Source organism: Gymnoscopelus braueri (genome assembly GCF_963280865.1).
Source record: "Gymnoscopelus braueri genome assembly, chromosome: 14".
Taxonomy (NCBI): Eukaryota; Metazoa; Chordata; class Actinopteri; order Myctophiformes; family Myctophidae; genus Gymnoscopelus; species Gymnoscopelus braueri.
In genome coordinates, this window is record NC_137619.1 from 47,945,675 (window position 1) to 47,958,764 (window position 13,090).

General features: G+C 42.4%; 1 protein-coding gene across 2 annotated transcripts in view; it reads left to right on the forward strand.

The window, feature by feature from the left end:
- Positions 1-8,740: 8,740 nt before the first annotated feature.
- The window catches only part of stox1 (storkhead box 1), a 39,627-nt gene continuing 35,277 nt past the window's right edge, over positions 8,741-13,090 (forward strand). The window contains exon 1 of one of the 2 annotated variants that reach the window (XM_080449993.1): positions 8,741-9,310. In XM_080449993.1, the coding sequence (XP_080306119.1) occupies positions 8,932-9,310 (379 nt within the window). In that variant the 5' untranslated portion in view covers positions 8,741-8,931. Of the gene's footprint in view, positions 9,311-11,023; positions 11,153-13,090 lie in introns of those variants that run through there. The other variant, XM_080449994.1, reaches the window with a different exon arrangement.

Consider the following 13,090-nt stretch of genomic DNA (forward strand, 5'->3'; position numbering starts at 1 on the left):
CTGGGAACACCGTATAGGATGCAAATCTTCCTAACAAGTGTCCTCTGTGCACACACTCAAGACACTCACGTACGCGTGTGCACGTGCGTGCATGTGTGAGTGCGTGGGTGCGTGCGCATGCGTGCGTGTTTTTTTGTGGGCCCTCCTGTGACTCAAGAACAGTTAAGCCATTTCTCTTTTTTCGGCCTCTTTTCGTGTACTCCACTAATGAAGCTCATATGCTACATGTCTTTGATGTCACATCGACTGTAGCAGTTTTCAGGCCCCGCGTCTTCAGTTCAAAGCCGTGGCCGGTTAGATCTTTGGTTTAATATGGTTAGTGCGGCTGTCTGGATGTTAATTTGGTGACAGGTGATACATCACAGACCCACAACAGCCTTCATGTCGGTGAAGCTGGCCAATCAGTCTTAAGATATTGGACTCCAGTTGCAAAGAGAAAACGGGCATGCGGTTAAGTAGACCAGGACGCTGTCCACCTCCGCACAAGGATCTTGAAGCCAAACACGATTTCTTTCTGGCCAAACACTGTCACTTTTTCAGGGTTTCCTGGATCAGCAAACAGGGACATACAGTATATGCCTTTGATATTGTGAGTTGATTTAGTATCTCGATCTGCAACCGCCCCCTCCACCACCCCATACACATGCATACATGTTATAGATATTACTCATTGGTCAAGATTTGTGTAACATCTCTGATATGTATAACACCTGCATTCTGAGGATGTTTGACAATAATCAGGGACCTCTCTCATCCAGCCAGTGTACTTTTTGTTCCCCCTTCCTTCAGAAAAAAGGTTATGAAGTATTTAGAACAGAAGTACTTGTTTACGTTACAGCACATTATCCTGAGGCTGAGAGGGCTCTTAAGGGTAGGGGTTGTGATCTGTTAAAATGAGAGTTAAATGGCTATATTCAGATAATTACTATAGAGTGTTTTTTCAGCTCTTTAATAAACAGAAAATGCATTTTCAGGTTGGGATAACGATTGTATCCAATCAGGATAGAGAACTCACACAGGTTACAGATTAAACAAGTGAAATTGGAAGTGATGACACAAAGAAGTGAACAGACAAAACTGGAACTGGAACACAATAAAATTGAAGGTGATGAATGGGCACTCTCTCCTGATTGGCTGAAATTGGCAACCCATCTGATGTATTTTATTAAAGCGATGAAGAGACAGGGACCCCTGTTACTGAACAAACACTCTATAGCAATAATACTATCAGATTATAATGCTTTAACATTTTAACAACAAAAAAAAACGCTTTGTTTCAACCAAACGCTATCACTTAGCCTTCCTTTAACGCCTCATCAGTTCATGAAAATAACGTAACTTTGTCCCCTGTTTTTTTGTTGTTGTTGTTTTTTTGGAGTATGCTCTCTTATTTATGCTGAAGTGTATTTGTATTGTAGTGGTTTGTCTACCCCAGACACACACCAAGACATTTCCAATCAATGTTTCATTGATATAGTAATACATGATTGAATCTTGAATCTTTGCCTTCTGGGCCCAAGAATTCAACATTTCTAATCCCTATCTGAGTGGAGCAGATTTGTAGTTTGGGCAGCTAAAAAAAAAAAAAATCATTTTGATACTGTGATCATGGAATTATCTCAGTAAACATTATGTCAATAAGAAGTATAAGTTTGACTAATTCAATAATATCTTTAACACCCCAGCAAAAATGTATCCACTCGGATAGGGATTAAATGCTTTGGGCTCATGATTTCAAGGCTCTCGGCCAGTTTATACACAGAGACTCTGTGACGTGCACACACCTTTATTGATCGCTGGAGGCAAGTTCAGGTGTCATGGCAACAACAGCAGTAAGAATGAAACACAAGGGAGGTTCTATGTGTAAGAGTAAAGGTCAAGAACCAAACCAAGATAAATGAAGAATACATTCCCAATGTCTTCCCGTTAATTCCCATCAGTGGTGGAAAAAGTACACACATTTTCTACTTAAGTAAAAGTATCAATACTGCAATGTAGAAATACTCTGTTACAAGTAAAAGGCTCGTGTTCAAAATGTTACTTGAGTAAAAGTACAAAAGTATTTTCATCGAAATATACTTAAAGTACCAAAAGTAAAAATTCTAATGTTTGAAAATAGCAGATCTACAAGCTCATAACGCATCGTTGTGAGCTTGTAGATCAGCTATTTTCAAATTGCCTACGTATAAAATAGGGCTGAAGTGGTTCATGTATGTTTTAGTAACTAGTAACTAAAGTTTTCAAATAATTGTAGTGGAGTAAAAGTACAATATTTGCCTCTGAGATGTAGTGGAGTAGAAGTAAAAGTATTGAAAATTGGAAATTCTCCAGTAAAGTACCTCAAAATTGTACCAAAAAAAAAAGTACAGTACTTGAGTAAATGTACTTAGTTAATTTACACCACTGAGTCCCATGGAAAGTTTCCACCTTCGAACAGCCTTTCGGTTCGGTTGTGTCTACTGAGTGGTGAGAAGTAGGTCACAAGGACAGTGTCTTGATAGGAGAAAGTATACATGTTATGGCTTTATGGAGGTCTATGTTTGTTGAGAACAGGTTGCACCTGTGGGCTCAGTGCATGCATGAATAGGGCTTCCACAGTGAGCGGTGCAAGGACAGGACGGGGTAGAATAAAATGCCTGACCCTCCTGCACTCTCACGCTGCCTCAAAGTGCAGCTGTAGACACCTCTCACATGGCTGTGACCCGGCTGCAAGGGGCTCTGAGAGAGAGTGAGAGAGGTGTCTGTGTATGTGTGTGTGTGTGTGTGTGTGTGTGTGTGTGTGTGTGTGTGTGTGTGTGTGTGTGTGTGTGTGTGTGTGTGTGTGTGTGTGTGTGTGTGTGTGTGTGTGTGTGTGTGTGTGTGTGTGTGTGTGTGTGTGTGTGTGTGTGCGTGCGTGCGTGTGCACGCGCATGACACTGTGGGTCAAAACCATCCTGCAGCACAAACCAACTTGCAGAAATATTGCCATTCAAATACACAGTGCAATGATAGTAAAAGTTACTTAACATTTGTCTCAGGGATACCTTACAAAACAGAGCACAATAAAGGCTGGGCCCAAGAACCTTTCTGGATACCTTCCACCGTTATTAAAACAAGATGACCCAATTAAGGTTTTGACTTGAGCAATCAAGTTTTATGGCAAAACCACTCTCATTATGCTTGTCTGGAAGCCTGTTCACTCCGTGAAATGGATGTCTCCTGCAGGTTTGAGTTAGGAAGCACATTGATTCCTGCTCTAAAGCACTGGAGCATGCATCTGTTACTGTCTTAAATGTCAATACACACCACTGAGATTGAACACAAACCAGCCTCCTCCTCTCTTTGATCTCGGCTGCAATGGCAGAGAGCTGAAATAATTGAAATTGAAATAACAGAGTAGCAGCGCTGGCGCTTAGACATGTTCTCTCATGCACATAGATTGGAACTTTGAGATGCATAAAAAGAAAAAAAAGAAAAAAGAATTTAAGCAAGTATGACTGATGAAGGAATGACAGAAATGTTGATCAAAGAAAGGACTGACTTTCTCATGGAACGGCACTTTTTGTTAACAACTCACACATTATTTACAAATTGGATTCACTTGGTCGAGATTGGACTCACCGTAGATTTTTTCCCAGGGCTTTTCATGAGTCTACGATCCTCTTGTTTTCTCCATCTGCTGTAATATAAAACAAATGAAAGGCAATGCTCTGAGTCCTGCCTCCTCGTGTGTATGAAGCATTCTCTGAGAGGATTTAAGCATTGGTCTCAATGTGTGGTCCAGGGACCCCAGGGGTCCTTGAGGGGGTTACAAGGTGTCACCCAGCAAAACGAATAATGGTTTCATTTTGCTATCATTTCACGGTCTAGACCTTAACCCAGTGAGATAATGTATAAGGATGACTTTTCAGATTATTTCACTCTCACCACTGTTACTGTATCTCCCCACCAATATACTATAGAGACAAACGATGCGTTCTGTTCTAAATCTAATCCAACAACAAACATCTTCTCTTATGGGGTCTGTGGTTCATAATATGGGGGGTCCTCGGTTAGTATGCCAGTTTGGGGGTCTGGGACATGATCTAAACGGCGTGGGGTGACAGTTTTCCCTTTCTCCTCTCTCTCTTCAAAAATAGCAGATATATAAGCTCATAGAGGAACACACAGGGTGCCACATAGCGCGGTTGTTCCTCTGCCTCTTCTGCATACCTCTGGGTTGTGCTCCTGCCATTCTGTCAACTCAAGCGTGCATGCGTGCGTGCGTGCGTGTGCGCGTGTGCGTGTGTACGTGTGCATACGTGCGTGTGTACTGGTATTATAGTGTGGTTTGGGGATGATTTGGGTCATATTTTCTCTTGGCAGGGTAGGTACAGTATAGAGGGGAAACCCTCTAGGGTTCTAGTCAGAATTTGTCCCAAGAGCCAAGATCTTGTAGCAGTAACAGATGTACATGTATGTATGTATAAATTCAGACGTCTGGGGCAGTGTTGTGGTTCACTGACATTATCTTGTGTAAAATGCACTGCATGATAAAAAATCATGGATATTTGTGCTTGAGAGACAGCAGATACTATCTTGAAATTGCTTCAGTGCAGATCTTTTGGCACGTGAAGATGCACGCACACGCACACACGCACACACACACACACACACACACACACACACACACACACACACACACACACACACACACACACACACACACACACACACACACACACACACACAAAGAAAGAGTGAGAATGAGCAAGAGAGAGAATGATGTACCAAACCTTGTGGGGCGACAGTGCACTATTTCATATAATTATGGTAACTTGGTGAACTTTGCTTCATTATAATCAGTTCCACCAGTACACAAAATGAGCCCTATTGTGCTCTGAAATCTACAGAGTATCTGCCAAGTGGCCTTTATCTCTTCTAGAGGAAGTTAACTTCATCGAACAATGAGGGGGGGATACAGTATGCAATGCAAACAGCAACACCATCATAATACGCTTTTCTTTTTTTTATGCAACGCTCAGGTCTTGGGGTTTGTTACAGTAGGTGTGTCACAAATAAGTGTGGGGTTGTTTTTTACTGAAAGGAATGTGCAAGCATGAAGAAGAAAGAAGCCAAAAAGTAATTAAGGATACTTTCGTTTGTAATTAGATTTTACCGTTTGAGTACAAGTGAGATGTGTTCTGAATTACCCGTGTTTTATAGAGGCCTTAAATTTCAGCACCGCACAGAATCTGTTGCCACTCCTCGCCCTGCCTTGAAACCCAAGCTCTAGTCAACTCTTTATTTTATTTTATTTACCATGTATTATATTTAAAAAACATAATACACAGTGACAAAACACAGTACACAATAGATTGTTTATTATATTTTATATAAAGCTGCATACATAAATTAATACTTCATAATCTTGAAAATAATGATAAAGCATAATACGCTTGGATCATTTAACATACTGTATTTGTGTTACCTTTCGAAAAACTGTTTTTCTGAGCTCAGTGAAAATAAAGATCTACCTACCTAATAGCACAGGAAAAGAAGATAAAGTATACATGTCATACTGTATGCATACCCTTTATACTGACATATAAACACATGTATACGTCCAGTTCACATTGATAGAAAAACATAGCCACAAGGATACACAAATTTAAGATGCACTAAGGAACAAATAGAAATATGGTTTAAATGGTTGTTTAATAAAACTGCCCCAGCGCCACCTATTGATTATATCTTTACATACTATCTTTACATACCATTCCTAAAGGAAGGGCTTAACAGAGGAGCTCTTCCGGTATTTGAGAACTAGTCTGAGCATTGAAACAATTGCCATACCATTTTAAATTGTTCAAACCTTCTGCATGTGACTGGTCACATAGCAGGCCTATAGGTCAAATGTTTATTTAACCCTGTGAGTGTACCCCTGGAGGGCAGTGGTTCTCAAAGTGGGGTCCTTGAGGGAAGTTTTAAATATAGCATCAAAATCAGTTGAATCACCATAACCCTATATTCAGCTATTTGGTTACTTCAGTGATGCCGAGGGACCAAAGATTTTGAAGAATAGTGAATCATTTTGGGGAAAAAAGCATTACAACACAAATCTTCTCTTATGGGGGTCCCTGCAGGCACAATATATTTTCAGTTGGGGGTCTGCAGCCAAATACTGTACATTATACATTTGGGGTCTTTGACATGAAAAGGTTTGAGAATGTCCTGCCCACCAGATGTTTTTGTCCAATATTTGAGATCAGATCTGCAATGGTTTAACCACATGAACCCTATTCAGGGTGTGTCATAATAGGTGCACATAAAAAAATAAGTTGTAAATCACAACTCATCGAAGTGCGCGTTGTGAGCTTGCGGCTATTTTCGACTAAGATTTGGTGTAGAGGGAAGGGGGGGGGCAGGTTCAGACCCCTGGGGGAACCCGGTCAACAAAGTATATAGGGTATAAGTGGTTAAATGGTGCTGTCATGTTCATTTCAAGTTGCACTCATTTCACCTTTTCTCTGCCCAGCTTCCAACTTAGCCAATTTCCACAGTTCAAATGCCATTTTATTGTGTCCTAGCCCCCTAATTTCTTTTGGGCGCATGACTCTTTTCAAAACAGACTTCTGGCCATTTCCCCTTCCCAAAGAAAATCTTTAATACGCTTAATATGTTCTTAAAAAACATATTTGGGAGCATCGTAGACATAATAGTTGAATTTCATAACAATCCTCATCTTAACGTCATTGACTTCCCCCCATTTAAGCTTAATTTTCATACTACTGGGCCCTGCTTCCCCCACGCATGTCTGTGCATAATTCATCCTGTGTAGAGACCAAGGTGATGTATTCTTTTCATGTAGAGAGGAAGCGCAATATCCTGTTCCCGCACCAGGGGCCTAATACCACAGCTAGGCGCGCTGGGGCCTCAGGGTGGGCCCCCCTCTCAAGGGCCTGAGTGCTCCTGAAACCAAAGACACAGGTCATTTTGACTGTGTGATATATGACGTGTCTGTCTGTCTCTGTTAAACCCTCGGTAACAACATACAGCAGACCCCTTCTTCGGGTCCATTTGTACACTCTCAGAGTCAAATCAACACTCAGGTTTTTTACTGTGTAGCCTAATGGGGAGCTTTGCTTTGATAGGGGCAGGAATGGTTTTCATTTTAGCAGCAATATGTTCCCTGTGGCAAGGCTTCCCAAAACAGTTATTAAACCAACATTTTCTTTCAGCATGTCACATGCTCTCTCACATGGAATCTTTCAAGTTTTGTCTCAAGTTAACATAATCCAAGTAGTGAACACATTAATTCTCATTAGAGCCATGAGTCCGCCACACTAAAAAACTGGTTCAGAGGCGTCTTTAATGCCAAATAGTTGAGCTATGGGAAGCAAATAGCCATGAAGACTGCTAGGCACGGAAATAAGTGGTTCTTATTATTATGGGTCAATACAACTCAACAAAGGTTGTTTTCAAGCTTTGTTGGAACCTCCTTCAAAGGAGCTCTTTTTCGGACGGAGGGCCATTTATATAAACCCCCCCTAAACAGAAACCAGCTTTTACAAGGCATTCATGATGCTGGTCTGAATCCAGACCTTTTCTATATTGCTTGTGAAGGCTGAACAAACTGGGCTTGTGTGGCACACACTACCTTGTTAGCTATAGTGTCTATACGGTTTTGACTGTGTTTATGTCATGAGATCAAGAGAATTTCCCTTTCTCTGATGAGCTGTGAATAGCCTGTTCCCCTCTGACAGTTAGTTAGTTCATGTGTCAACTCATCTAAAACATAATGAATACTAACATTTAACATTCAAAATCAACACAGTGCTTGTTGATACACGAACAACTATTCATTAATATTCTGTTCATATAAATCAATAATAAAAGCACCTGCTTGGCAGGTTACAACAAATGCCAATCAACACACCTGTGGTTGTGAAGAATAGGAGCGTCGTCTGTCACAGCTGTCTGCTGAAACCGCCTCTTTTCTGCTGTTACACGGAATCCGGTGACATATTGAATTCTGTGACGCCAGGATCTGCTGTGTTGCGTTTTGTCAAGCGGCGAGAGAGGATGATTGGTCACTTGAACATAACGGCTGAGTTTGGCTCAGCTGTTGTTGTTCTACGTTACTTACAGTAGTATTATCATCAGAAATTGAGAACATTTCTCTCGAATGTGTTCTACAATGTGACTTCGGGCCGGAGCCGGGAGATCTCGACGAATACATAATACAGGATAGATGGGCACTATAGCCACTCCACTAGGGACATCTGGGCACCTCGATGTAAAATTGGCTATTTTGTCCAAAATGTAAAAAATAAATACAAAAAAGGTGGTCTCAAGTCATGTAAAGTACATGATGTAAACATGCACAATACTGATACATCATTATCAGACTTGATTTTATCCTTCAAGTTCTTGTTTATGCACCAAAATGACTGGATACAGGTTTTGTAGCAATTATAGAAATAGCTTAGTTGTTGAATGTTTAGGCATGTTCTAATCATGTAGTAATTGCACCAATTTAACACCGAGGTGCCCACTCTTCCTTGGTGCCCACCTATCCTGCTAACACCTCGACAGCGATTTTCTTTTGGCTTTACATACGCTAAAGGGTGACCTCTGGCGTTACCGGATTCGATGGTTCACCAAGCCCGGCGTAACACCGCCGTCGTCACTGTTACCTTGGAAGCCGAGAGAAACTAGTCGCCCCGTCCCTCTGCTCCTGGTTCACTGGCTGCTGGAATGTGCAGCAGCGAGCAGGAGCAGCGAGCGAATATCACCTTTTTCTCCGGGGAGTTCCAGACAAGAAAGAGCTAATTTTTTAAAAACAACTCACGTGTTTTCATTTGTTTTTATTTGAATGTATCTATCGGTGTGGCATTGCTACTAGTAGTATGACAGGTTTTTATTGAAGTCATAAAAGAACAAACAGAGATAGCAGCAGCAGGGGCAGGCATGTCTCAACAGCAGCGGGTCGTTCAGCTCTCCTCCGCGTCTCTGGCGCTCGTCTTCAGCCGAGACGAGGAGGAGAGCTCCGGTGGAGGCTGGGGTGGTGGAGGTGGAGGTGGAGGTGGACCTCCCAACAACGCTAACAACACGGACGCGGCACACGCGGCGAGCGGACGCGACATATTCGCGGACTTCCGAGCGCAGAACCTGCGCAGCTTCTGGAACAAGCGGCTGGTGAAAGCCGTGGCCGAGGTGTCCTTCCAGGGATGGATGGACAACCTGGTGCTCTTCGTGCAGGGCAACGCCAACCACCTGGAGGTGCTGCGGGAGGCGTGGATGCGCCGCGCGCTGAGGTCACCCAAGGGATATGTCATCAAGGCAGTGGGTACGTACAGTATGTGACGTTCAGTCTGAATGACAATTAATCCATTTGTACTGTACACACATAAATATGATATATTATTCTATCTATCTGTCTATTGATCTGATCTGATCTGATCTGATTGAATGGATTGAATATTTTATTAGACAGAAATTCAAACAGCACGAGTACAGTCATATACTTAAAGGTATACAGGGAAAGCGATTTACTTTGGTTAAAATAAGTGTTAAATAGCTCTATATTCTGATATAGAGTGTTTGTTCAGTAAAAGGAGTCTCCCATGTCTCTCCAGCTCTTTATTAAACAGAAAATGCATTTTCAGTGCTCTCTCCTGATTGGCTTAAATGTTGTCGCCTACCTGAAAATGTACTATATTCTGTTTACTAAAGAGCTGGAGAGACCCCTGTGACCGAACAAACCTATCTATCTATCTATCTATCTATCTATCTATCTAATATTTATTCTCTCACACACACAAACACACACACACACACACACACGCAGTCTTGTTTATTATGCCGCATGTTCCCTTGAAAGTGTAGTGTAGAAGGAGCACAGGGGACTGCTTGGGTTTACTGTGCGGCTCTGAGAAAGTGTGGTAGACCAATAAACCCTGGAGAAAAAAAAACATCAAAGACACTAGCTGACAGGAGGACATAAGAGTTAAACCATCCTCAGGGGTAATTGGCAATGCCCACTTCTTATGTTATGATTTGATGTTTTATCATGATTGGTTGTTATAGATGTTCCTAGGATGTTTTGAATTCGAGTCCAACATTGGCTTTCCGTCCAACACATAAGCTTGTCTTGTCTCTGTACTATATTCTTTGTCCAAAAGTGGGTGAAGCGCCACAAAAGAGACAAAACACATCTTTTGTCTCTCTGAGAAAACTCCCCTGATCCCTGAACACACACACACACACACACACACACACACACACACACACACACACACACACACACACACACACACACACACACACACACACACACACACACACACACTCATTTAAGTCCTCTTGACTGCCCAGCTCCTGCATTTTATTGCACCGGGCCCTAATGAGCAGTGCACAGGCATTCCATTACACATGTACCTTAAAATTAGTTGAGCCATAAACCCATCTGTCCATGTCATGAAACGTTGACTTGTCCTTTTAAAGTGGAGAGAGAGCAGCCCAGCCAAGCAAGGCTGTCTGAGGGATGGTTGTCCAGTCTGTCTTAATGCGTTGACACGTGATTCTGTCTGTTAAAGCTTGTTTACAAACCTCTGCTTTGTCTCTCTCTCTCTCTCTCTCTCTGTTTTTCTCTATTTGTCTCTCTCTCTCTGTTTTTCTCTATTTGTCTATCTTCTGTCTCTCTCTCTGTTTTTCTCTATGTGTGTCTGTCTGTCTGTCTGTCTGTCTGTCTGTCTGTCTGTCTGTCTGTCTGTCTGTCTGTCTGTCTGTCTCTGTCTGTCTGCCTCTCTCTCTCTTTCTCTGTCTCTCTCTCTCTCTGTGTGTGTCTCTCTCTCTCTCTCTCCCAAGGTGTTTGTATTTGGATGCAGCTTAGAAACAGTCATTGGAAACCTTTTATATACCTTCCTATAGCATGATCTCATGGGCTGTAAATGTGTGAGAACTACCTGCTTGCTGGTAGTAAATAACAGCCTGCGTTTCAGAGCCCATGATGATGACGGTATTCTTAAGAGCCCGGTACAAAGACCAGGCCATTCACAACGTTCTTTGGTCCTCTGTGGAATAAACAAAACAACTTAAAGTAAGGGGAATGGCCCATTTGTGTGTGAAACATTCTAAATACCACCTTTTCCACCGGAAACAGCCAGTTTCCTTCCAGTTGCATTATACTGTAAGTGCATGATGAAATTCTGAAATCATATGATGTAACCGGCGCTATACCGTGCTGTCAAACTGCTGCATTAATAGCACACACACACACACACACACACACACACACACACACACACACACACACACACACACACACACACACACACACACACACACACACACACTTAGAGGATCTCCCAACCAGATGTTGAGATGACAAAACCATTGCTGAGGCTGTGAACTTGTGACAGGTTTAATTGACAGATTGTTGTTGTTATTATCATTATTATTATTATCATCATTATTATTGACAGTCATAGAGTCACACTTGTTGGTTGGTTCCAACCTCTTTGTGTCTCGGTTTTACGTGTCTGTCTGCCTATTGTTTCTCCCTGCCGTCGTCTTGGTGCGAGGACGACAGTCTGTCAGCCCCCCGGACGCCGGTAGATTGAAGAGGAATGTTTAGGGTGAGGAGGAGAGACCACACAGGGAGGGAGGGGGGGCATACAGAGGAGGGGGTGGTGACTGACTGACACATTGTCCCAGTGTGTGTTTCTACCACAACTCCGGGCTGGGAAATTAACAGAAAATATATCAAAACCCACTTAATTTATAACCAACTACATCGATTATTATTCTGATTAACCACTTAACTCTGTGCCATACTTCGTTGTACCACACTAACCACATGAACCCTAGCGGCGCCTATTCTGGGACGAACACCCGGGCGAAAAGTTTTGCCGTAGAAGGAAAAAATTAGGGGGGCAAAGATAGACCCCTGAGGGGCTCTGGTCAACGAAGTATATATGGTGCTCTGATGAAGTGGGACTAGACCGAAACGTTTGTATTTTTGTCTGGACAAATTAAATTGGTGAAATCGAGCACTGTTATGTACCGGTCCAATTTTTTTAAGTGGGTGAGGGCTAGACCGGGAACGCATTTGTGTCATTTTTTGATTTCTTTGGCTATTCAAAAATAGCAGATCTACAAGATCTTAGGGCGGCACTCGGTGCCGCGCTATGAGCTTGTAGATCTGCAATTTTTGAATAATCATGAAGTGTTAAAAATGTTCGCTTTAAAGCACAAATGTTCACGATTTCCCCCAAAAATAGCAGATCTACGAGCTCATGAGCTTGTATATCTGCCATTTTTTGAATAGCCAAATAAATCTAAAATGACGCAAGATGCTTTCCCGGTCTAAATGGGTTAAGTGTGTTTTTGGGTGTGTTTAGCACCACAGATTAAAAGAGTTTAATTCTGGGCAGGCACACATGTCCAACTCCTCCATTGTAAGAAGTGTATTCTGTGGTTTAACTTTGCGCCACGTTTTAAGCTTGCAGATCTGCTACTTTTGATTGTATTGTGTGTGATGCTGCTGTATAGTATGATCAAGTAGCACATGAATTTACGAAAAAACAAAAAGTTAAAATATGGAGATAAGAGGTTTCTGTCCGACAGCAACGATATGTACATTCCACTCGTGTGGAAGGGAACAGCCTCACACTGCAGGCCGCACCAGAATCGTGCATTGGCGAAAGGCATCTGTGGAGACGCAAGTCACCTCCACCACCCTCATCCCTAGCAAACTGGCCGTCTCTCACACCACAGCGATGTGTATGGAGATGAGTCCATGGCAGGTTTACTGCCCTCTCAGTCAGCAGTGAATCACTGCTCAACTGGCTTGTACTGCCCAGGCCGTCACTTTTAATGTCCCCCCATTTCACGGCCAGTAAAGGGCCTATAGAGGACACTTCCTTCCACCACTGGATCTCACACGGGGACAAAAAGGCCTTGACTTTGTCCCCGTATAAATACGTCGTCTGGAAATTGGAAATGTTACGACGGCACATTGTGAATTTGAAACAAGGGCATTTCAGCAGCCCTCAACTTGGAACGTTACCCATTATCTTATATCTTGTTTATTCAAAAATACCACATATATACAAGCTCAAGCTTG